Genomic DNA, 26931 nt, shown 5'->3' with positions numbered 1-26931 from the left:
CCGAGTCACGCCAGGAGCCGAGCGGCGAGGGGGCGGGAACGCGAGAGGGAGGGAGGAGGCAAAGGGAGGTAAGGCGTGCAGCTCCCAGCAGCCACCGCGCGGCAAGGCCGCCGGCGCTTGCGCAGGTGACGTCATTTCCGCGTCGTCTGTTTTGGCTCCCGCCGCCCAATCCAGATACGCGCTCCGTGGCCCCACTCCACTGAGGAGCCTCTCACTGGCCGGAGCTGCGCAGGCGCAGCCGAGCCGCGGTCACACGCTCAGGTGCAGAGTGCGACGCAAGAACTCCTGTGTTCCTCCGCGGTTAGCGAGACCGCGCCTTTTCTCCTGCAGTTTCCTGGGGCGGGAAGGTGAAAAAGGAGCCCCCTTCCCCCCGGGGTTCAAGGCTACAGTTATTTACGGGTCTCATAATATGCGGGCGCGCTCTTTGCAATCATCCAGAAAAAATGTTATGCATTTGTCTTTAAGCTGTGTCAAAAAAAGAAGGAATAGAAAACACTGTCCGTCGCCTCTCCCAACAAGATGGCGGGGGGTGAGGCTGGCGTGACTCTTGGCCAGCCGCATCTTTCTCGACAGGATCTCGCCACTTTGGATGTTACCAAATTGACTCCACTTTCACAAGAAGTAATCAGCAGGCAAGCCACAATTAATATAGGTACAATTGGCCACGTGGCTCATGGGAAATCTACAGTTGTAAAAGCTATTTCTGGAGTCCACACTGTCAGGTTCAAAAATGAACTAGAAAGAAATATTACAATCAAGCTTGGATATGCCAATGCTAAGATTTATAAACTTGATGACCCAAGTTGTCCTCGGCCAGAATGTTACAGATCCTGTGGAAGTAGCACACCTGATGAGTTTCCTACAGACATTCCAGGGACCAAAGGAAACTTCAAATTAGTCAGACATGTTTCCTTTGTTGACTGCCCTGGCCACGATATTTTGATGGCCACTATGCTGAACGGTGCCGCAGTGATGGATGCAGCTCTTCTGTTGATAGCTGGTAATGAGTCTTGTCCTCAGCCTCAGACTTCTGAACACCTGGCTGCTATAGAAATTATGAAACTGAAGCATATTTTGATTCTACAAAATAAAATAGATTTGGTGAAAGAAAGCCAGGCTAAAGAACAGTATGAACAGATCCTTGCATTTGTACAAGGTACAGTAGCAGAAGGTGCTCCTATTATTCCAATTTCTGCTCAGCTGAAATACAATATTGAAGTTGTCTGTGAGTACATAGTAAAGAAAATTCCAGTACCGCCGAGAGATTTTACTTCAGAACCCCGACTTATTGTTATTAGATCCTTTGATGTCAGAGTAGCATGTTTTTTTCTTTTGTCATTCATTCTGACTAGAGTCCATCTGTCTGGGTCTAAGAATCTAAGATGATAGTGTGAGCTTTATGGAGAAGCAGGTTTTGGAAACATTCAGATTGAGCAGATAGGCAAGTAAAACTAGTTATGTCAAATGATTGTGTGGTAATAATGAAATATCCCAAAAATCACAGTTTCTTTTATTTTCATTTTGCAGTTTAATTGGTTGGGGTCAAATAAGAAGAGGAGTGACAATCAAGCCAACAGTAGATGATGACTGAAGAATTTGGAACAAGTCAGATTTTCAAAGTAGTGCTGGGGAGTGAACTTCACCTTAGCGATTACTCTCATCTTTTGGTGATACAAATGTAACCTCTCTAGTACTGAAATAAGGTCTACAATAAATGCAAAAATTACTGGATTGATTTTCTCAGAAACTGCTCATTCCCAAATAATGTTTAAATTACATAATTGGTGGTTTGAAATGAAATTACTACAGTTAGCTTTTGCTGTGGCACATGTACCACCGAACCTATTTGAAATACATTTTTTCTTCTTAAAAAAAAAAGAAAGAAAACACTGTCCGTCTTTTAGGGACTCCCAGTTTAGTGATAGACGCAAACAGTAGTTACGGAACAAAGACGTTTGCAAAGGAAACAAGGGAAACAAATGAAATAGGAGGATGGGGCAGGGAAAACTTTCCAGGAGATGTGACCCCTGAACTGAGTCTTTTATTTTTATTTTTGAATTCTCATTCGAGGATTTTTTCCCCATATTTTTTAGAGAGCGTGAAGGGGAGAGAGGAGGAGGGTAGAAAGAGAGAGAGAGAAACAGCTATTGCTTGCCCCCTGCATGCACCCCAACCGGGGCTGGGGATTGAGCCTACGACAAAGGTACATGCTCTTGACCAGAAATCGAACCTACTACCCTTCAGCAGAGGGCCAACGCTCTTAACTACTGAGAAACCAGCCAGGGCTGAACTGAATCTTTTTTTATTATTATTTCTTTATTGATTAAGGTATTACATGTGTGTCCTTATCCCCTTACTGTCCTCCCAACTCCTCCCTCCCCCACTCATGCCCTCACCCCCTTGTTGTCTGTGTCCATTGGTTGGGCTTATATGCATGCATACTAGTCCTTTGGGTGATCTCTCCCCCTTATCTCCACCCTCCCCTACCTTCCCTCTGAGGTTTGACGGTCTGATGGATGCTTCTCTGTCTCTGGATCTGTTTTTGTTCATCAGTTTATATTGTTCGTTATATTCCATAAATGAGTGAGATCTGAACTGAATCTTGATAAAGAAGAAAGGAATAGCCAGACGGTGAGAGGTGAGGGGTATTCCAGGCAGAGGGACCAGCGGTGCAAATGCATGGGTTGAGAGGGCTGATGATAATAATAGTACCTAATTTGTGACAACTTATGTGTCGGATATGATACAAGCTCATTGTGTGTATTAGCTCATTTAATTCTTACAACCACCCTGTGAAGTGGGTTCTAGTATTCATCTTTAGACTAATTTTCCCAAGTTCACACACCTAGCAAGAAGTCAAGTTTGCATTCACGTTAAGGCTGTCTAACACCAGGGTGCTGAGTGACAAGTCGAATGATTTGCTTTTGGATTTAGCTGGGGAGATGAAATTGAAAAGGGAGGCAGTAGTCAGATCATAACTAGTTGAGAAATGTGTATCTTTACATGAATGCAATGAAGTAATCACTTCGTGGCAATTTTATGATTACAAGTGTCTTTAGATAAAGCCTTGAGGCAGTTGTGAGGAGGATGGAAGGCAGTGAGACCAGTTTAGGAGGTTATTAAAGTAATCCAAGAACTGAGTTGAGAGCAGCTGCAGTGGAAATTGGAGGTAATGATATATTTGAGAAACAATTAGAAGATAAGAGCCACCGGGTTTGGTGACCAGTGTGGACCCAATTAGTGCGATGACAGAGGGAGGAATCTAGAATAATGCAAATATTTCAATTTGTGCTCTTTACTGAGTTAAGATGCCTGAGGATACCCAGATGAGGCATACAGTAGATGGGGAGTAAAATGAGAAAAGGGGGTTTACAAAAGAGCAGAGAGGCCAGAGGAAGATCACAAAAGTCAGGGTCAAAGACCAAAAGGATGGAACCTAAGGAACATCTTTGAATGTAGTAAGCGGCTCATTGGCTGTCATCCAGAGAGCCAGTGCAATTCAGTGAATTAAGATTGGAATCAGCCCACAAATCGTTCATGGCCTCTAGTGTGCCAGGCACTGTGCTAGATCCTCAGCAGTTAGACATGAGTCCGACATCGTCCTGGCCTTGATGAGTCACTCTTGTGAGAGATTCTCCCACAATTCAGAGATGCAGGCCAGGTGGCAGTTGTCCCTGTTCTACTGACGACAAGACTGCCTTTCAGAGAAGTGTGTAACTTAATTATGCAGCTGCTTTAGCTCTGTCCAGGCTGCACTCAAAATTACATAGAAACAGACTTTACAAATGTGCCTGGACACTTTTAGCAGATTTTACTGCAGAGTGATACTTTTTGGATGATTTTTTTCTCATCTATAGTTTCTAAATTTCTTCAGTAATTATCAATAGCATATACGATAATAATAATAAAGAAAGAAGGCACAGCTGGAAAATAAAGTCCTACTCAAGAATTCAACAAAGAAGATCCTTCCTTCCCCTAATAGTAATAACTGAAAGTAATAATATTCATAGTTAATTGATCTCCCTGTGTCCTGTACCTAATGCTTAATTTTGTTAATTAAAATAAGCTTTTGGTGGGTGGAATTTTTCCAAAAAGATGTTAGGGAGATAAGACTCTTCTACAAAGTTTACTATACAAGTTAAAATGTGGTAAGTGCCATAGCAGAATATAGATGGCATACCACAGTGGCTCAGAAAAAGAAGAGAGGTTTTCCAGCTGGAATGAGGAAAGAATGCTTTATGAAGGAACATGTTCCAATATTCAGGCCTAGATAAATATAGAAAGGAAATGGATAAACGTCTCCACTTCATAGCAATGACTCCTGACTTTCCTCTTAACTCGTCAAGAATATAATTTGTTTCAGACTCATCCATTCTTACAAGTTCAGCCAGTAACCAGAGAAAGCCTTTCTATCATGACTCGTAGCTGCCATGGGTTCACGTTGCTGATTTTACAAGTAGCTATGTTAGAAATATGGGTTTATTCTCCCAGTTGTCATTTGCACATAGTAGGTACAAAATAAGCAATGGTTGAGTAAATGAATGGAAAGGAAGCATAATGGGTGTGAATCTCAGTCCACAAAATCAGGTGTACAAGAAATACTATTTTGTGTTGTATAACAATTTCATTTCCAGTCTGAATCCCCACCCTCCTGCTACATCCATTTAAAACAAAATCTTAACCTTATCTCCTCTGTGTCTGCCTTAGAAACCGTATCAAATTTCTGGGTTTTGGGTAGGGTTGGGGCTTTGGAGTACAAATCTCTGGGTGTCTCTGTCTACACACCCTCTTCAAGTGGAGCCCTCTCTGCCTCATGTGACTACTTTAGGGAATGGGGCCCTTTGTTGAAGGTTGCCTATGGACCAGGTGCCTTGATGCACTAGTCTGCCATTTCTTCCTGGGTTTCTACTTCTCTCCACTTCAAGGAACCAGGACCTCAAGGCTCTTTCTTTTCCTTTCACATCTCTACAAGGGAATCTATTTTTAGTGCAGGGAAACCCCTCTGACTGCATGTTCATAGGTATTTTGTCTACACCTACAATCCTCTTTCCTCAAGGCAGACACTAGAAACTGCAGCCAGAGCTGATCCAGCCTACAGTTATGTTTCCTTTGGCTGCACCCTTGTGTGTATGTGTATGTGTGGTATATACACATACAAATAACTGCTGCTTACTAGGATGTTTTTACCTTATTTCTGAAGAAGTAGAGAACTTAGAATATTTTATAGTATACCGATTTAACTTTGCTTATCAACTGGGTAGTTTATTTCACATGATAATCTTTGCCTTACACTTAAAGTTTTGAGGGGAAAATGTGTAATATAAATATTAAATAGAAAATAAATCCTGCTTCATAATTTCCCAACCCTTTTTAGCAATATGCTGCTGGATTTGAAAACTGAATACCATTTCTCATAATTGTCTCTAGGTGGCGCAATATCTTTTCAGTCAAAGTGGTGTGATTGTCCCTAAGATATCAAGTGCTTCTTTAAATAAGGCCATTTAAAGTCACCAGATGGACCACTGTCCCACTATAGTATATATTCTTTAGTTTTGGACAGTAGGCAGTATCTTGGAGTAGAGGGTTTCCTGGGAAGTAGTATAGTGATTTGTCACTGCCCTGAATATTTTTTTCTACTGGAAAAAACTGAAGAACCTTGCTGACAATTCTAAGAGTCAGTTTTGGGAGTTTCCCAGAAATATTAAATAGTTTATTCTCTTGGAATAATATATCTAAGGTTCAGAAGTCATTAAGCTGCCTAGAGTCTCTATTAAGAAAACTAGATATTTAGACAAATATTTCCATCACCTCATCCTCTGAAATTAAAATCCATATTTTAATTTTTTTAAAGAGTCTATTGGGAGTTGGAATTAACTCTTCGGAAGGGAAAAACTACACATAACTACATATAACTATATTTTTGCTTGTAAAGAGAGTTCTCTCTTGCTTGTGGTACTGTAGTAGACATTGTCTGGCTAGAATGTACAGATAGGGAAGAAATGATAAGACTCTTAAGAGAGGCTTCCACTATATTCACAGCAAGCTCTCTCAGGCATGTCCTCCAGCAGACACATACACATATCAGTCAATCCATTCTTTTTTAAATATTTTTTAAATTGATTTCAGAGAGGAAGGGAGAAGGAGATAGAAACAGCAATGATGAGAATCATTGATCAGCTGCCTCCTCCCCGCCCTCTATTGGGAGATCAAGCCCGCAACCTGGGTATGTATGTGCCCTTGACCTGGGACCCTTCAGTCCACAGGCCAACGCTCTTATCCACTAAGCCTAACAAGCTAGGGCAGTCAATCCATTCTTGAGTGCCAATATTTGCAGACTTTGAATACATCTGAGGACCAGGCACTGAAGACATTCAGAAAAATAAAATGTATGTTAGTGAATTCTTTACAAGGAAGTGGCTACATATACAATGTTAAAAACAATGTTTTCCAAATGGTGATGGGGGAAAAAACCAAGTTTAAAAACACACAATGCTTGCCACCAAAACTCAGCATATTAAAATAAAATGAAAGGAGGAGCATCAGACCCACTGCAAGTGGCAGAAAGTACCACCGCACATCACTTCTCCCACTGTGCTCACGGTAGATGTAACTGTCTTCTCGCCAGACTGTGAGCAACGTGACCACAGAACCAGCTCTCTGCATTACCCGCATGCCCAGCTCAGTACAGTATCCAGCACTGGGTGTTGAATAAATGATGCTGTTCCACTTTGGACATCTGAAAGAAAGTACAGTACTATTTCATGAAAAGGAAAGGAAAGTACTCATAGCCACTGTTTACTCTTTATTTCTTTTTGAAATATTTTTTATTTGAAAAAATTTAAGTGATTAGAAGAAGGAGGAGGAGAGGAGAAAGAAAAGGAGAAGATGGAGAAGAAGAGGAGGAAAAGGGAGAAGAAGGTGGTATAGTGAGAGGAAGGGTACGCCTTCTTGATAGTCATTGACTGGGTGTCTTTCCAAGAAGAGTGTGCTCTTAACTTTGTATTACTCAAGCATTTGCCAGGGGTTATGCCAAGAATAGGTAACCCCAGCTGGACAGCTGAGGCAACCTTGAAGAAGCTAATAGCAGGAGCAGTGCACAAAACCACTCTCATGGAGCTGGGAAGTGCTTTTTTCTGGAAGGGGAATCTGGGTAGTACACCTTTGTGTCTTCCACCACGATTTGTAGTGCGTGGATCCCTTTCTTCACACAGGTGCAAACAGTAACTCTCCCAGGGCTTTGGTGATCCTCTCATCCTGATAGGAAACAGAAGAGGGAGGTTAGTAGGACAAACTACAGCCCCTAGGGACAGGGCCACAAGTGACACTCATCCCCTTCCTTACTACCCTAACTTCCCCCTGCTGATCTTGGTAGCTTGGTGAGGGGCCCCTAAACCCTCACTTATGAGGAGCTTGAGCATCCCAATCTTATCACCTTCACTCCTCCCTAGAATATGGAGTAAATAGAGATACTTCTTTAAAAAGACGTTCTGTTACTTGGAAAGAAATGGTTTAATTCAGTGGAAGTCATGAGATAGGAAAAACAGAGAAGTCTCAAAACAGTAGACGTTCATGTCATGTGGAAGAGTGCAAAGGGAAGCTCTTACGTAGTTTTAATCATTAAGCCATTCTGCGCGAGTTTCTCAGTGCTATTGTGAAACCCTCAATCATGACATGACTTTTCGGGGGACGGGTCCACTAAGGAAAGAACAGAATTAGTGAAGTATTAGGCACTGTGGGGGAGCACCAAACAACACATTTACAAATGAGGGGAAAAAAACTGCACACATGAAACAATCCAAAATGATGGTGATCATGTGGTCTCCGTGTAGAGCCCTGGGCAGCATGATAACCTCCCTTTTTTGAAACTTGTAAAATGGAGGAGTAATTCTTGCCTTTTAGAGAACTAACTTGGAATTTAGGAAGTCCAGGAAGTATTGGTGTGTTGTATAGGGTAATTGCTACTAAATTCTAAAGCCTTATCCCATGGATTCCATTTTATAATTCTGTTCTGGTGACAACTACACATCTTTTGGCTAAAACAACAGCAATGACAACTTATCACCTTGCCTCTCTGTCTTTCCCACCTAATTTTCATGATGCGTTTCTGCCAGATTAATATTTGTGACTGACACTCTCTCCTTGAGTGCAGGTGAACCTGTGACTTGCTTCAAACCAATAGCATATGGCAAAAGTGATGGGCTGTCACTTCCTTGACGAGTTTATTATCTATAGTTTTATCTCTATCTATTTGTATTATTTCTACTGATAGCTATGTGGTTTCTGCTTTCCTGTGCTCAGCAGAGAAATTCCCTTTGCTAGCTCTGAAGAAGTGAGCTACCATGTTGAGAGAGAGCCTTTGGGAAGGCCCATGTCGCACAGAACTGTGGGTAGCCTGTGGGACCTGAGGTCCAAGCTCGTACTCATAGAGCCACAGGAAATGAATGAGCCTCAGTGAGTTTGGAATCAGGTTCTCCCCTAGTCAGCCTCCAGCTGAGAATGCAGTCTGGCTGACATCTCAGTGGTAGCCTATTGATCATGAGCAGAGAACTCAGTTAAGCTGTGCCTGAACTCCTTTCCCCTGGAAACTGGGAGGCAATAAGTGCATGCTGCTTTAAGATACCGAATTTGTGGTAATTTGTTATACAGCAGTATAAACAAATACAATACTGGTAGGAAAAGCACCACTGTATGTATTGGTCAGAAGTCGTCAATGGCTTTTCATTGCCTTTGGAATAAAGTCTAAAAAAAGCTTACGAGGACATTCAAGAGCTCTCATAATCTCACCTTATCCAGGGCAGTCTGATATAGACTGTATCGCCTGGCCAGTGTGGCTCAGTGGTTGAGCATTGACCTCCAGACCAGTAGGTCACTGTTTGATTCCCTGTCAGGGCACATACCCGGATTGTGGGCTCGATCCCCAGTGGGGGGGCATGCGGGAGGCAGCCAATCAATGATTCTCTCTCATCATTGATGTTTCTATCTCTTTCCTTCTCCCTTTTTTTTCTGAAATCAATAAAAAGATTATTTTTTTAAATGACTGTATCAACCATTCATTCAACAAATATTTGGGAGGAAGGTAGACAACATAGTCAGTAATTAACATTTGTTTAATCTCCAGACTCCCATGAGGTTATGATGCCTATTTTGTATATGGGGACATATGCGGGGGGGGGGATGAAGAGAAGCCGCGTGTGCATCCCTTCTCTCTCCTCTGCGGGAATGTGGCGCAAAGTCAGACTTCCTTTAGTCAAGTAACTGGGCTCTCCCCCTGGCCCTCTGTGTGAGCGACCGCTGAATTCGGGGGTAAGAGGAAAACAGTAACCAAGTGCTGGAGCTAACACTTGCCAGGCTCTTGGGCCGAGGCGCGGGGGCAGAAGGATAAACTTGCAACAGCCTGATCACGAGCAAACACTGACACTTGGCATTTCACGCTTCCCTCCACCTTGGGCATTGGAGGCGAGAGGAGAGCCTAGACCAGACTTCCCATAACCAAAATGGCAGCCGTGCACTCCTTGCCCACACTCACCCCTTCCCCTCCGTTCCGCCTCCTGGCGTGTTTGCAGACGGAGTGCATTTCCCGCCCCCTCGTCTTCTTTTGCGACAGTTGCAGCAGAAGTCACAGCAGTGGAGGCCGGTGTCAGCTGATTCACCGCAGCGGCGGCGGCGGTAGCGACACCCTGCAGCCCCGGCGGGGAGGCGGCGGCTGGGCTGGGGGTTGCCGTCCCTTAGGTTTCCCCACCCACAGGCTTAAAGGCGCCCTGGCCTGGCGCCTTCGCCCAGGCGGCTACGGGTGGTCAGACAACACCAGGGCGTGAGATGAAGCTGTGACAGGTAGGGAGCCGGCTTTCGAGCCTCCCCATGGGGGATCTCCACGGCGGGCTGCACCCAAACGTGCAGATCGTGGGCTCCCGGGGTCGCGGGTGGCGGCGCCAGCTGTCAGCTCCGCTGCTGGGAGCTCGGTGCTGTGCTGCGCCCGAGGTGCAGGCCCACAACGGTGCACCTTTGCCGGGTCGTGGGTCTAGCTAGGGGGGGGGACGGACGGAGGGGTGTCTTTGGGGGCTCCCTAGCCTGGTAAGTGACATTTGCTTCTGGTGACACTGGCTTTGGTCTTGAGATGGGACCCTCTGTTCTCAGTGGCAATCTAAACGGGGCGAGGTGCTTCGTGATGATGGGTGGGTGGCTATTGACAGTGTTTTCCGGCAACGTGTTTGTTTTGGGGGTGCCATGCTCTCCTTACCCGCTGGCACTCCTCCTTAGTTTGCCCTTGCCTAAGGTATCGAGGCGTCTGTTAGAGTCTCGTCGGTGAGAGGCCACCTGCCCGCTCTCGACCCTTTCAGTGGTTCTCAACCTTTTGGCCCTTTAAATACAGTTCCTCATGTTGTGGTGACCGCCAACCATAAAATTATTTTCGTTGCTACTTCATAACTGTAATGTTGCTACTGTTATGAATCGTCATGTAAATATCTGATATGCAGGATGGTTTTAGGAGACCCCTGTGAAAGAGTCGTTCGACCGCCAAAGGGGTCGCGACCCACAGGTTGAGAACCACTGCTAGGACTTGGTCTAAGAGGGTACCTGCTACTCCCTCTCACCAGTGGGACGCTGCGTTCTGAAGCGATGTGTTTGGAGTCAGCACTACCCTGCCTTTGATTCAAAAATTGCGTTTTAAGTTTTGATTCACTTGCTATGTCAATTTCTAAAACGCTGGGCAGAATTTGCTGGTTACTTATAATTTGCAACAATAGTAGGAGTTACAGTTCCACCGCAGGCTGCGTTGGTATTGTTGATGCTGCTGATTTTAGGATTTAATGTGAGCTACAGCCTGCATTCACAGTACCATTTGCCAAGAATCAGGAAAGACAAGCTATGACTCTTTCTGATGTTAATTGCTTAGGATTTCATGGACAAGGTGGCAAGAATCATCAGCTGTATGAGAAATTGACTGAGTTTTTGTAATTTTGTTGCATAGACAAACATTTTCTTACTTCACAACGTTTTATGTCTACTCTCCATTTGTGGATACCCACATTTACCTTCATTTTCCTACCACTATAGACGATACAATGATAAATATACCTGTAGACCTCTATGATGCTTTCTTTGCGATTTATATCCAGGAATGTGATTTCTGGATCCTGGGACATTTATGTACATATTTTACGGAAAGACTGCCAGACTGTGTTCCAACAAGCTGCAATGGTCTGCACTCCTGCAGGCAGTTCAAGAGCTTCTATCTCTTTATAGCCCCATCAGACTAATAGATAACAAAGTAAAAACTCATTTAAAATTACATTTCACTATGCCTAATGAGATTGAACATTTCTTCATGGGCATTTTATCTTTTTGGCTTTTCCCTTGTATAAAATTGCCTGTCCATTCCTTTCCCCTTTTTTAATTTGAGGTTTTAGCTCTTGTTGATCTGAAGTTCCTTGTATTTCCTAGATACTGGTCCTTTAAATATTACAAGTACATCTATTCCTATTCTGTCCTTTGTCTATAACTTCTTTATGATGCCTTTTATTGAAAAGAAATCTTTAATTATGATTAAAGAAAATTAACGTATGGTTTTTGTTTTGGGGGGTTTGTTATCAGCCCTGGCCTGCAGACTGAAAAATCTTGGTCAAGGGCATATACTTTGGTTGCAGGCTGGATCCTTAATCAATGTGTCTCTCTCACATCAATGTTTCTCTTTCTGTCTCTCCTACTCCCTTCCACTCTCTAAAAGTCAATGGAAAAATATCCTTGGGTGAGGATTAACAACAACAACAAAAAAAGAAGTCAGAAAATTATTCTTCTATTTTATGTATTAACTTCATAGTTATCTTTTAAACTTACAGGTCTTCAAAACATCTAGAGTCTATATCTTTATAGTCATGCATTGTTAACGGACCATGCATATAATGATAGTCCCATAAGATTACAATGCAAGGGAAAAATTCCTATTGCCTAATGATGTCATAGGTAACACAATGTCCTAGGGCAAGGCATCACATAAATACTTCCCATGGTGCCATAGTTACTTTCAGTATTCAGTACAGTGACATGTTGTGTAGGTTTGTAGAGCTGTAAGGGAACAGAATTTCTCACCCCCAAATATGTCTCTTTGACATAAGGCTTATTTTAGGCCGGCTAGTGTTAAGAAACAACAGATAGGGGAGAAGTTCTGAAAACCAGGTAGGAGTTATTCTGAGACATTTACATCTGTAAGGGTTTCTCCCTTGCTGCAAGCTAGGCATGACCTTTCCTATAGAAACTCTTGTCAATGCAGAAGACAATGTTGTTAAACCTGGACTACAGCCTTAACCTTGTTTACTGTCATTTCCTTGTGACTTCTCATAACTGGCTCCCTGACCTCGCTGTCTTTTCTGCTGAAGGTTTTGGGGAGTTACAGTTCATGATTCTCTTTCATGTATACAGGAGGTATATTTATTACCAAACTTGTGTTTCTTTTTCTCCTGCTAATCTGCCTTTTAGTACAGGGATGTCGCAGCCAAGCGCTCTGAAGGATAGAGGGAAATTATTTTTCCTCCCCTGCAGAACAATAAACTGTACCATGTAGCCTCGGTGTGTAGTAGGCCATACCATCTATGCCTGTGTAAGTGCACTCTCTGATGTTCACACAGTGATGAAATCGCTAAGGACTGTCAATCCATGGTCATTGGTGCCAAGGGGAATCTCCAGTGTGGGGTGTGGTGAAGAAGGAAACTTTCTTCAGTGCAAACAGCTCAGGTTTGATACAGCACAGCTGTGGAGAAGCCTCAGGGCTGTGAGGCAGCCCCAGGGCAAGGCAGCTCTTCCGGAAGACTCTTTTGGTATCTCAGCTCCAGCTGGGAAACACAGCCTTCAGCCTCTGGAGCAGCGGTTCTCAACCTGTGGGTCAAGACCCCTTTGGGGGTCGAACGATCCTTTCACAGGGGTTGCCTAAGACCATCGGAAAACACATATATAATTACATATTGTTTTTGTGATTGATCACTAAGCTTTAATTATACTCAATTTGTAACAATGAAATTGAGGGTCACCCCAACATGAGGAACTGTATTAAAGGGTCACCGCATTAGGAAGGTTGAGAACCACTGCTCTGGAAGAAAGGAAAAGTGCGCTCCCCAAACCAGAGGGGAGCTGACTTACAGAGATAAGTCCCGCCCCTGGTCCCTGATGGTCTGTCCTCATGCAGATCAAAATTGGTAGTAGAAGTCTTGAAATCATTTTAGTGCTTGTAGAGTTAGGCCTGGAACTAGGTAGTGACTTTATTCCTGGGTTTATCTGTTACATTTCTCTGTGACACTTGCTTTATTTGTTGGGACAGATAAACTTGATGGTTAGAGTATGGGGTCAGTGAGGTTTGTAAGTTCGGTTCCCGTTTTGTGCATCTGATTGTTGCACTTTATAAAGCGTTAGTAATCTTACATAAGGGGTGGGCAAAAGTAGATTTACAGTTGCAATACAAATAATGTAATAATTAATAAATAATAATACAAGAGTAAACTGTTTCACGTAGTCACAACTGTAAACCTACTTTGCCCACCCTGTAATGCATGCTATTGATCATCAGCAGAACTCACTGAAGGTTTATGTGTGACTTAATGAAATCCTATCATCAATAAGCAGATACCTGTTTTTAAAAAATATATTTTTGTTGATTTCAGAGAGGAAGGGAGAGGGAGAGAGAGCTAGGAATTTCAGTGATGAGAGAGAATCACTGATCGGCTGCTTCCTGCACACCCCACACTGGGGATAGAGCCCACAACCTGGGCATGTGCGCTGACCTGGAATTGAACTGTGACCTCCTGGTTTATAAGTTGATGTTCAACCACTGAGCCATGCAGTACATGTTGACATCCGTAGATGATATCTGAGACTTGGTGAGGTCATTAAGGGAGAGAGGGAGGGAGGATGGTTGCCAGAGAAGAGAAGTTCAACATTTAAAGATTAAAAACAACGACAACAACAAAAAGAACCAACAACCAACACAGACGAGACTAAAGCCAGAGAGATAACAGGAAAGTGTGAAGACATGGAGGCCAAGCGGAGAAGTGTTTTGAGAAAGATGACATATGAACTATGCCAAATGCTGCTGGTAGGTCAAGAAAGACGTGGATTAGGATTTGACATTGGCTTTACTCGTGGGGAAGGTATTGGTGACCTTGTCAGCAGCAGTTTCTAATGGGCAGAACATTTCCTTTAGGTTATTTATGAGGGGGAGGGGAATGCTGCAAATGAAGATACTCTGACTTGGAAAGAGGTTATGCCATTTCCTCAAGGTTTACAGCTAATCATGGGAAAGCATTGTCTCTGCTTCTGGGCAGTGTAATTTGTGAACAACGAGAAACTTCAGTGCTCACTTTAGAATTTTGATGGCCTTGTGAAGGGAAGAAGAAGGAATGATGGATGTGCAGTGAGGATAGCGGTGGGTGGGGGCATAAAGTTGAAGCTGCTCTCGCTGAAATGTAGGGGCTTAGTGGGCATAGTTTGCTTTTAGCTTAGTAATTCTTATTTATTTTATTTATTTTTACATATGTCTCTTTTCCACCCCCAATTGACCCCTTCCAGCCCGCCCACGCCCTCTACCCCAGGCCTTCACCTCCCCATTGTCTGTGTCCATAGGCCATGCATATATGCATACATATCAGTACAAGGTTAAAGGGTGATTCTTGAAATTGAGGCAGGTTGATGATAAGAAGAGTTCAGACATCCTAACGGCAGATGCAGGAATTTTAAACATGATTCATTTTGCCTCAAAATCTATGAATCTTTTAAAAATCTCTGATTTATTTTTGACCAGATAGCTCTACAGAGCTTCAAAACCTGACTTCATGTGCTCAGGGCTGGCTTAGCAATAAGAAATAAGCGTAGTCTTCTGTTGCCATCTGCTCATTCCACATGTCCTTTAGAAACAAGACTGGAATTTCCTTTTACAAAATCAGTCCTAAAATGTCAGGTTCATTGGGAGTAGATTTCTTGCCACCTAAATAAGAAAGTATAATCTTGTCAAGTTAGTGACAAGTTTCGTGTTCAGAAGGTTGTGTCCCTCACAACTCTTTAATTCCAGAAACCCTTGTTTTTAGGAAGCACCTCAGTAATTTCTTTAGGACATTTTATGACCTAGTTGTGTCATTGCATTCTAATAAACAGTTTTCATGATCTGATTCCATTTTCTCCAAGTCTTCAATAAAATGGTAGCAAGAGCACCAGCTAGCCCTGCTGGTGTGGCTCAGTGGTTGAGCGTTGACCTATGAACCAGGACGTTGCAGGTCCGATTCCCAGTCATGGCACATGCCTGGGTTGTGGGCTCCATGCGCAGTAGGGGGCGTGCAGTACGCAGCCGATTGATGGTTATCTCTTGACTGGAATCGAACCCGGGACCCTTCAGTTCGCAGGTCCACGCTCTCTCCACTGAGCCAAACCAGCTAGGGCTTGAACACACTCTTTTGACAAATGATGTTGGAATGTTCTCTGAGAGTTTGAATAAACGTTTAAAATAGTTTTTTTCTTCTTTCATTGCAGCTATGGCAGGTATATTTAGCTGTGTAGTGTGTAGTCCTTGCTTCTCATATTCCCTGTTGGTAGACGGGTAGTGTAGGTCCACTCTTCTTTTTTTAAAAATATATTTTATTGATTTTTTTTACAGAGAAGAAGGGAGATAGAGTTAGAAACATCGATGAGAGAAACATCGATCAGCTGTCTCCTGCACAGCCCCTACTGGGGATGTGCCCGCAACCAAGGTACATGCCCTTGGCCAGAATCGAACCTGGGACCCTTTAGTCCGCAGGCCGACACTCTATCCACAGAGCCAAATCGGCTAGGGCGGTCCACTCTTCTTCATGTGTGGCCATTCTCATGAGGGAGAATTTGAATTTGTTTTTGTCTGTAAGTCTCAAGAGGCTTGCCTAGGACACAGGAAATACACAGACCAAGACGATATTGACTCTCCTATGAAAATGCCTGTGTTCTGCGATAGAAATGCATCTTGCTTTTGCATTTTTGAGAGTTAGAAAAGCAATATAGAGAAATTAACATTGATCTGATGCTAGATTTTTCAAATTCATCTTAACTTTTATAACTTTTAAAAATTGCATAAGATACCAGTATCACATGCGATAGTGCAGAACAGGGTAGGCTTATCAGAGTACCACTCCATAGGCTGGTGATAGTTTTACAGGGGAACAAACAGTGATGGTGGAATAGCTGGTAGTCACGACCTTAAGCAAGTTGTGTAGGACCGTGTGACATTAGCATGCTGGTGTGGTGATGCAGTGTGATGTGTGCATCATCTATGAAATATTCTTGCCAAAAATGTTTCACTTGAACCTATTGATGCCTTTAGATCCTACTTCCACTATAGCTATGTATAGATACATATATAACCTCCCCCCTTTTAAAAATATATTTTTATTGGTTTTTAGAGAGAGAGCGGGGAAAGGAGAGGGAGCGGGAGGGAGGGAGGAAGGGAGAAATAGAGAGAAACATTGATGTGAGAGATCAGCTGCCTCCCTTATGCACCCCAACAGGTGACGGAACCCTAACCTGGGTATGTGCCCTGACTGGGACCAAACCAGCAACCATTCAGTACACAGGATGACTCTCAACCAACTTTGTCACACCAGCCAGGTTCTCCTCCACCTTCTCCACCCAAAATGGGAATGTATTTTACACACTGTACTGCACCTTTCTCTCCCACTATGTATTTTGGAGATCATTTCGTATCTTACAGAGCAGTTTTCCGTTGTAAGGCTCTATCATAATTTGTTTTACCAATCCCTGAATGATGGACATGAAAGTTCTTTTCATGTACCTTTTAACAATTAGGGAAATTTTCAAACATATAAAAATATGTAGTGAATATTCTTGTACTAAAAAAGCTTTATCATTTATTTTTACAGTTTGGATTCCCTGGTGAGCAGACTCTGAGACGGAGATTAGTACTCAGGTTTATTGGGTTGTGCTCTTAATATCAAGACCAGGGAAAGGAAGGAAAGGAGGCAGGTTTGGCTTGAAAGAGAAGGTGAGCTGTGATGTCTCAGTGCATTTCAATGGGCTCTGGGTGCATTTCCTAGATGGAATGAATGACCCTTCCGGAGCTGTCCTGAAGTGATATGAGGGGGCCTAGCTTTTATACCCCCTGAATTGACCAGGCGTTGGGTGTGGGCTTTCCCACTGGAAAGTAGCAAGAGTTTGGGTAAGGCACCTCCCTTTGGCAGGGGCAGTCCTTCGTGTCTATCACACTTATCCTGCTTCACCTTCATCCCTTCCAAGAACTCTTACCCCCGTTTCCCTCTGCCCCCCTCCAAGTGCCACTGAGCCGAGGCAGCGTATCATTTTATCCAGAAATACTACACTTCTACTTTCCTTTGAGTAATGTGTGTTAGTAAAATCTTGATCAGCCAGATCGACTAGGGAGTAAAGTTTTCTGGTAAAAGGAATTTGTGACAAATGAAGATAATATAGAATAGTGACAAATATTTATTCAATAGGAATCAGGAGGTCTGCATATGCCTCTCAGCTCTGAGATCAGTTTACAGTGTGATCTTGAGAGAGTTGCTAATGGATCTAAATAGCCACCAAAATAAATATCTATAAGATGATAATGAGCTATACGCTCTCCGTTACTAGGTTAGGAGGTGGTATTATTTTTTGTCAATTACAAAAGCCTTTCTTTTAACACAACTGCTTAAATGTAAAAAGAGAAGCAAAACAGCAGGAGGTAGACACATATTTCACCAACTTTTGCAATGTCTTGCCTTACTGGTATAGGCAAAGGATGATTGAATTTTGCCGTTCATGGGGAGCACCTTTTGTTGAATTCTCTGGTGCCATTTTATGAAAACATGTCCTGAGTTGTCACCCCTATGAGACTAGATCATGCCTCTGTTCTTCTTTTGACTCATTTATGTTCTCACTTTCCTTCCTCCTTCCCCTCATGCTTGCTTCCTCTCTCTCTTCTTATTACTCTGGGTAGTAATAGTCAGATTGGAAACACTTGACCAGTTTCCCACTGCCGTCAGGTTGAACTCCAAATTCTTTAGGATGGCTTATTAAGTCCTTTGCAGTTGGTGCATGCTGACCCGTGGGTTCCTGTCTTGTCATTCTGCCTTTTCCCCCAAATGCCCGCCCTACTAGTTTCACTGTGCAGAAAGAACTGAGATGTCTTACCTCTGGGACCTAGAACATGTGATTCCACGTGCCCCTTCCTTGGTTAGTTCCTACTCATTCTCACACACCATTTCTTCCAAGACTCCTTTCTGGACCCATCGGAGTCAGGTTAGGATGTTCATCTTTTATGGCTTTACCTATAACTTGATGGTCTTGAGATTTCTCCTGTATCACACTCTGTGGTAATTGTTTGCATGTGTGTGAGCTCTACTGGATGGTTGAATTGTGCTTGTTTTATCTACATTGTAATACCATGGCATAGGCACAAAATGGACACTTGGAAAATCTGCTCCAAAATGTATAGTGATGATTGTTATTATGAAATTAGAATTTAATTTGAAAGCTATCTTAGTATTGGGAAGGGAGTTTGTAGTGTAATTTTTGATAAAGTGATGCAGAACTGAATGGTCATATATGGAGATAATAGAATTGTCTTTGACAAACATACACAGTGGTACTTTTCTATTGTGGCAGAAAGTCAATGAAAGATATTAACTAGTTGAAAAGTCCAACTTTATTAAATATTAAGTTGCAATGCTGAGAGAAACTAGTAGATATGGAAGCAGAATGTGAAGTAGCAAGGTCTATGTGTTTTTAAATTAATATTTACTGAGTGTCTGCCATGTGCTGGGTATTTTACAAGCTGCTTTACATGTTTGGTTTCCTTTCATCTTTATGACAGCTTTCTGAAAGGAGGGTGTTATTGTCCACCTTTTACAGATGGGGACGCTGAGACCCAGAGGGATAACTTTTTCAAGATTGCACAGAAGGGCCAGGACTTGAGTGCAGTTCTTCTGATTGTGAGTTCAGTGTTCTTTCAATTGTTACTTTAAAAAATACATTTTTATTGATTTCAGAAAGTAAGGGAGAGGGAGAGAGAGAAAGAAACATCAATGATGAGAGAGAATCATTCATTGGCTGCCTCCTGCATGCCCCACACAGAGGGCTGAGCCCGCAACCTGGACATGTGCCCTGACCAGGAACTGAACTGTGACCTTCTGGTTCATAGGTGGTGCTCAACCACTGAACCACGTCAGCCGAGCTCAGTTGTTACTTTCATTGTTGTTGACTGAAGTGAAAAAGCCAAATATGCTACTTTGGCCTTAAATCCCTTTAAGACATATCCTTGGCTTTAGAATGCACTTTTGCCTTGGTGATATTTCATCAAATCTTGAGGAACCAGGGCTCTCCAAACTGGTCTATGAATTTGATGCAGCTCCAGTTGTAATCGCAGCAGGATTTTCTGCAGAAACTTACAAGTCGACTTCAAAATTTGTACAGAAATTAAGATGACCTAGGATATCGAAGGAATCTTGAGAGTAAGAACTAGCATATTGCCACCTGGAAGAAAATGTCACTGTATTCCTTTGGGTGTAAATTTCTTGAATTCTCTTATAAGCTAGGCAAGGCTAGCTGTTATATACGGGACTTGCATAAAATTTAATTATGCACACATTAAATTGTGCATATCAACCATCTAAGTCAAATTCATCTTTCACGTGTGGGCTGACCATGGATACACTTTATTTGTTAATTTATTTTATTTATTTAAAAAATATTTATTGATTTTTTTACAGAGAGGAAGGGAAAGGGATAGAGAGTTAGAAACATTGATGAGAGAGAAACATCGATCAGCTGCTTCCTGCACACTCCCTACTGGGGATATACCCACAAGCAAGGTACATGACCTTGACCGGAATCGAGCCTGGGACCCTTCAGTCCGCAGGCGGATGCTGTATCCACTGAGCCAAACCGGTTAGGGCGTGGATACACTTTAATTACCTTCAGCCAGAGTGAAGGGGCCTGCGCACAGGAGGATGGTGGTATTTGTTTCCCTGTCCTCTCCTCACCCCCAGCCAAGCTCCCCCTCTTACTTGTAGGGGCCTTAGGCTTTTTCCTTTACTGTAATTTCTTCTTTTTCTTCTTACCACTTCATTTAGGCCACAGATATGTTTCTTACAAACTTTGGGTGTGTAATGTGTTTGAACAGGCAGTTAGGAATATTGTACATTTATATGTAACAAAACTTAAAGGCCATGACCTTAAACAAGTAGGAAGTTTATTTGTCCTGTTAACAAAACATCTAGGGTCAGAGGAGTTTTTTATGAAGGCCGAGCTCTCCTATTTTTTAAAAAAAAATATATTTTATTGATTTTTACAGAGAGGGAGGGAGAGTGATAGAGAGCTAGAAACATCGATGAGAGAGAAACATTGATCAGCTGCCTCCTTCACACCCCCTATGGGGATGTGCCCACAACCAAGGTACATGCCCCCAACAGGAATCGAACCCAGGACCCTTCAGTTCGCAGGCCTACACTCTATCTACTGAGCCAAACTGGTCAGGGCAAAGCTCTCCTATTTTTGAACTCATGCAGCATCTTAGCAAGGATGCATCCTTTTCCGAGGAGAGATGGCAGAGCCAGTGCCCAAATGTCCTTGACAGTTTTCTCTGCCTTCAACAGCATTCTCCAAAACCCATTCCCCACAGTCTGCCCCAACTCGGATTTAATATCCTGTTGTCTAGGAGGTTTTAATATCAAGTTCTGAGACCTAGGAGCACAAATCCATTTCTCTACGTGAGTCCCGAGAATAAGACTCTCTGTTCCCCTCACTAGCCTGGACCTGAAACCTATTCTCCTCTGTCTTCCAATCCCATCTTCCAGGCCCTTTGGATTGATTATTATTTATTTAGAAGTTGTGTGTTTCTTTTGTATTTCACTGAAATTACCCTCATCCCAGCAGTCAGACATCAATACCAGCTACTGATTGTGATTTCTACTGCAGTTTCATTTCAGGTATCCTTTATGGTTATTTCTCTTTCAAATGTCTCACCTAACAGACACTTTCTATGTAGAGATCTTATTAAAGTATACCAGCCAAGAAACAGCATTGTGCATAGGACAGGATTAGTTTTTGCAATCTAATTTCCTTGGAAATACAGCAGTGAATTTTGGATTCTGGTTCCCCTTCTTCCCTCTCCTTTCCCCCCACACACAACATAAGGTGGTAACGCCTTACCTTGGTTGTACAGGACTTTTTACCTTAATCCTCAGATAAGCAGTTAACTATGATTCCTTGGAAAAGATATAGTTAAGTTCTTTACATTAGTTCCTTAGGGGGACTGCTTTTTGATAGTTAAGTAATTTTAGGTTATGTCCTTTTAAAAGGATATATTCCTGTTATGGGTTGAATTGTTTTCCCCTAAAATCCACATGTTCTTTTGTTTTGTTTGTTTGTTTAAATAAATTTTTATTGATTTCGGAGAGGGAGAGAGCGATAGAAACATCAATGACGAGAATCATTGATCGGCTGCCTCCTGCACGCCCCCTACTGGGTATCAGTCCCACAACCTGGGCATGTGCCCTTGACCAAAATTGAACCCAAGACCCTTCAGTCCCCAGGCTGATGCTCTATCCACTGAGCCAAACTGGCCAGGGCAGACTCTACATGTTGAAGTCCTATCCTCCAGTACCTCAGAATGTGATTTTTATAGAGGTAATCAAGTTTAAATGAGGTCATCAGGTGGGTCCTAATTCAATATGATTGATATCCTTATAAAAAAGGGGGAATTTGGAGACATGAACACAGGGCGAATGCCAAATGAGCATGAAGGTGGCCTTCTACAAGTCAAGGAGAGAGGCCTGGAACAGATCCTCCATTCACAGCCCTCAGATGGAACCAGCCCTAGCTACACCTTGATTTTGGACTTCTAGCCTCAAGAACTGAGAGACAATAAATTCTCAGTTTAAGCCACTCAGTTTGTGGTCACATCACTTCTAGGAATCTTAATCCAATCCCATATGAAGTTGCTTAATTGCCCGAATGAGATCTTTCAGATTCTGATTAACTCTTAGTTCTTTTTTTTTTTTATTATTATTTATTACAAAGGGTATTACATATGTGTCCATTTTTTCCCTCCGCCCAAGACAGTCCCTAGCCTCCCAGCTCTTAGTTCTTGATTTTATGTTTTCCCCCCTAAATCTTTGAAATTATTTTAGCTTCTGGAAAAGCTCAGTTAGAGATTGATGTGTATTTTAATGACGTAAGCTATACCTTTATCATGTTATGGATGATTATTTTCACTGTTTTAAGGACCATGCAATGCATTCTTCGCCCGGGTCTCCTTGAGTTGCTTTGTCACTTGAATACCAGAATGTCCTTTCCTGTTGCATCAGAGCAGGCACATCTCTCTTAGCACACACATTCCTTAGTTCTGAATCTGTGTATTTGCATTCTCCTTAAGCCAGGCAGTGTGCATTGAATATGAGTCCTCAAATAGATCGAGAAATTGTGTTCTTTCAGATCTCACCATACTGCATTCGATGCTGTGATCTTGTTTAATTGAGAGAAATCTTTGGGTGCTGTAGTTTAAAATTGAGTGTTGTCACCATGGAAAAATGAATTCCTTCCAGATTCTCATTTTGAGAAAAATCATGGTTAGATATGTTATTCAGCCAGGAACATGCTGTACCTACCAAGTTTATTAAATTGGTTCAGTGCTTTTTAAAAATTTTCTGATATCAAATAGGGATATGGAGATAATGGTTAGTGTCATGGTAGCTTATGAGATGGTGAATATGATACATATAGGGTTTTATTAATAGAAATAAACTTGGAATGTTTTTCTTTAAATGTATACCTGATATAGCAAAAAGATGAAGTTTTGGGAGAAAAAAAAACTAATGAAAGCCATGTATTCTAACAAAAAGTAAAAGACGTAATATAGATTGTTTTTAGTAAACATTCCAATGTCAATCATAATTTTTTACTTGCCTAATTTTCTAGTGACTATTCATTTTATAAAGAGATTTTAGTTTTTTGTTTTTGTTTAAGATGTGTAGGTGATAGTCTAAAGAAGAGACTTGCTAAAAGCAATTAGCAACGAGACAATGGCTATCAAACCAGTTTCTTTTATAGAAAGTACCTATTCCTTTGAGTATTCCTGAAAATTTCTTAGGACAGCCGTAGCATTTTAAAGAGTCTAGAGTTATATATGTATTTCTGTTGTCACTTAAATACCTGGGGTAGAAAAAAATAACTACAGTGACATTTCTTTTCATTGACCATCTATCAGGCCTCTAGGTGACCCCCTATTGTCTTATGAGACCTGACAGTCTTCTGTTTTCTGTGGAGGCCTCTTTGATTATCCCAGTCTTTATTTCTCTCTAACTTCTCTGAACTAGTATTTAGATTTTTAACCACACAGTTAATGACACTTAAATCTAGTACATTCCTTATATGTGTGTAAGAGGAGTATTCCAGTATACACTGGTTAGTTGGTCATCTTAAAAATAAAAAAAAAACTTTTTATTATGCAGAAATTCTTTTTCCCTCAAGTTTCACAAAAGACAGTCATGGCCTTGAGACATAATAGGCTTGTGGTAAATATGGTTGAATGAGTTTCTCACTGAACTTACTTTTTTTAATGTGTAGAACTGTGAAACACTGAGTTTTTCTTGGGCATTGATGTTTATTACTGGTTTGTAGACTTAAAAAGATTTTTTTTTAATTTTTGTTTTATTGCTTAAAATGTTACAAAGAGTCGTACATATGTCTCCTTCCCCGCGCCTCCCCCCCAACCCTCCCCGGCCTGGAGACCTCACTGGTCCTTGGCAGCACAGCAGCGGAAGAACATAGCGTCTGAAGTAGCTGCCTGGGTTCTGATTGGAGCTTCTTTCCTTCACGTTCACTTTGCAACTCTATGACTCATGGACTTTATTTGTGAAAGAGGAGTGGCAGTAGGACTTACTGCATGATTTGTTGTGAAGATTAATTGAGATTTTACATCTAAAATGAGATTTTATGTATTTGTATTTGTGTCTATTATGTGTAATGTTTAGAAGAATTCTGAGGCTTAGGAAATTCACGATGGCGTCATAAGAAAAATGTATAATATGTTTTAGAAGGAAATATTGTAATATTTGACATTATTCTGATAACATTTCCAGGTTTGAAAACACAATGGCAGGAAACAGCCTTGTTCTACCCATCGTTCTTTGGGGTCGCAAAGCACCTACACATTGCATCTCAGCAGTACTTTTAACAGATGACGGGGCCACAATCGTAACCGGGTGCCATGATGGACAGATATGCCTCTGGGATCTTTCAGTAGAATTGGAAGTGAGTATTTGAAATGCCTATCGTGCTTTTTAAATATAGGAAACTACTTAGTAGAGAAAAACACAGATCAAGAATAGCACTTGACCTCATCATATATTTCTGTGAAATACATTTGGAATAGGATTGGTATTATGCAGGCTGATTATTTATGTTATTCATCAGAGTTGATTTTTGCTGGCTTTTGGCTATTTTCAAATATAATATCTATCCTAAGTGCCATAACACATTACATTTATAATTTGTCAAAAATTTTTACCCATTTTGAAGGAGGCTTCCAAAAGTTAACAATTTAAAGTGTACATTTTGTTGTATTTATTTTGGAAATTCACTATGTATTTATTGCCATTCTTTACAACTGATATGTGAGTGCAGTGTGCTCTACAGCTGGAACCTCTCAGTGCATAGACTTGGAAAATAGGAGCTGGGGACACACACACATGCACATACATGAAGTTCACTTACTACCTGCAATTCAAGTATTACATTGCAGGGTTTATTCTGCTTTTCTCTTTTTCCATTTTTTAAATCTCCCTTCTCTGGCAACTCTCTCCAGGAGAGTTTTTGTAAAGGGAACCAGAGAAAATGAGGTGACCGCTAGCCTGGAATTCGTGGCAAGATAGTTGACTTTTTAAGTAATTGTTTTATTGTAATAGTCTTATTGAGATAAGATTTGCCTACCATACAGTTTACTCATTTAAAGTGTACAATTTAATGATTTAGAAAGTTGTACAACCATTATCATAGTCACTTTTAGAATATTTTCATTACTTCAAAACCAAACCTGTACTCTTTAGCTGTCATTTACAATAAACCATTTCCCCCTAAGCAACCACTAATCTATTTTTTATCTTTATAGATTTGCCTATTTTGGACATTTCATATAAATGGAATTATGTAACATGTATGGGTTTTTTGTAACTGGCTTTTTTCACTAGCGTAATATTTCAAGGTTTATCCATGTTATAGCACATGTCAGTACTTCATTTCTTTTCATTGCCAAATATATTGCTATTGTACAGGTATACCACATTTTATTTATCTATTCATCAGTTGATGGATATTTGGGATGTTTCCTTAAAAATGAGAATGGGGTTTGGAGGCAGATAAGACCTGAGTAATGTCATCTTGTGGTGTTCCAATTTCAACCTCAGAAATGCTTGGTAGGATTATTGGGAGCATTGAATAGGTAGGAGTCACTTTTATTATTTATTATTTTTAGTTTTTGGTATTCTAAGCAATCTTCTCAAATCTACATTTTTAAAATAAATATATTTTTAATGACTTCAGAAAGGAACCACGAAATTCGTGCACGGGTGGGGTCACTAGGCCTGGCTGGCCTGGGGGCCTGCCGGCTGCCAGATGGGGCCTGTCGGACAGGGCCTGCTGGGCGGGGGGGAAGGATCGTGGGAGGTTTGCTGGGCAGGTGGGTGGGAGGAGGTTGGCTGGCTGGCCATGGGAGGTTGGCTGTGGGAGCACACTGACCACCAGGGGGCAGCTCTGCATTTAGCATCTGCCCCGGGTGGTCAGTGCACATCATAGCGACTGGCTGATCTGTCGTTTCAGTCATTCGGTTGTAACGGTCGCTTAGGCTATGGTATACTACATTTTATTTGTCTTTTTATCATTTAGTAGATATTTGGGTTGTTTTCACTTTGGCTGTACTGAATAATGCTGAACATTTGTGTATGAGTTTTTGTGTGGACATCTTTCCATTGCTGTTAGGTATACACCTAGGGTGAAATTGCTAAACCTGGGAAAATGATCCACACACGTAAAGGCTAGCTGGGTTAAGAGGTTGCAAAGTAACTGGAAATGAATGCTGTAGAATGTGATATGCCTTCAGGCCTGATCGAAAACTAAATATGAATCAGCAATGCAGTGATGAGAAAAAATATCACACCACATTTTACTGGAATGATTATAAGCAGCTAAGATTTAACTTGTGAGATCTTAGAAACAATTCTTTTACTGCATGGATTTCACTAGAATGTTATATGTATTTAAGTTCAAGGGATAAAAGTGACTGAGGAGGTGTGAGATGTGGGGAGGAGGCAGCTAGGAGAGAAATATTAAAGGAATTGGATTATTTATCCAGGGGAAAAGAAGGTGAAGTAAGAGGTGGCTTGGTTGTTGTCTTTTGATATATATGGAGGGTCTTCTTAACTGTTATACTTTCTATCAACTATTTATGCCAACTGCTAAGGACCAGTAAGAAGAGATGTAACATTCAGAGGGAAGGCACAAAGTGCCTCCTTTAGAGGTCATGGTATCTTCTTTTGCTAGGAAAGGATTCAAAACTATAGCTACAACTTTTGCCATCCATATCTTCGTCTCCATCCTGGCCTAACACAGTGGCGATAAAATGTCAGAGAAATTGCAGAAGCAATAGTTTAGTGAGTACCTATAGAGATGACATTAGTAAAAGGAGGATACTCTAAATGTACTTTTAGATCAGTAAAGCTATTATTTATTTATTTTTTAAATTTTTTTAAAAAATATATATTTTATTGATTTTTTACAGAGAGGAAGGGAGAGGGATAGAGAGTTAGAAACATTGACGAGAGAGAAACATCGATCAGCTGCCTCCTGCACACTCCCCACTGGGGATGTGCCCGAAACCAAGGTACATGCCCTTGACCGGAATCGAACCTGGGACCC

General features: G+C 41.6%; 1 protein-coding gene and 1 pseudogene across 6 annotated transcripts in view; both read left to right on the top strand.

Annotated features, from left to right (window-relative positions):
- The first annotated feature begins 276 nt into the window (after positions 1-276).
- WDR7 (WD repeat domain 7) overlaps positions 277-26931 on the top strand; it is a 288252-nt gene continuing 261597 nt past the window's right edge. For 2 of the 6 annotated variants that reach the window (XM_006764460.2, XM_006764454.2), the window contains exons 1-3: positions 9645-9831; positions 18874-18953; positions 24102-24273. In XM_006764460.2, the coding sequence (XP_006764523.1) occupies positions 24115-24273 (159 nt within the window). In that variant the 5' untranslated portion in view covers positions 9645-9831; positions 18874-18953; positions 24102-24114. Of the gene's footprint in view, positions 301-9644; positions 9832-10051; positions 10072-18873; positions 18954-20854; positions 20949-24101; positions 24274-26931 lie in introns of those variants that run through there. The other 4 variants (XM_006764456.2, XM_006764455.2, XM_006764458.2 and 1 more) reach the window with 4 other exon arrangements.
- On the top strand, positions 491-1386 carry LOC102753134 (annotated as a pseudogene).

The sequence above is a fragment of the Myotis davidii genome, unplaced genomic scaffold, assembly GCF_000327345.1.
Source record: "Myotis davidii unplaced genomic scaffold, ASM32734v1 scaffold38, whole genome shotgun sequence".
In the NCBI taxonomy this organism is placed as follows: Eukaryota; Metazoa; Chordata; class Mammalia; order Chiroptera; family Vespertilionidae; genus Myotis; species Myotis davidii.
This window is presented reverse-complemented; position numbering and strand designations above follow the sequence as displayed.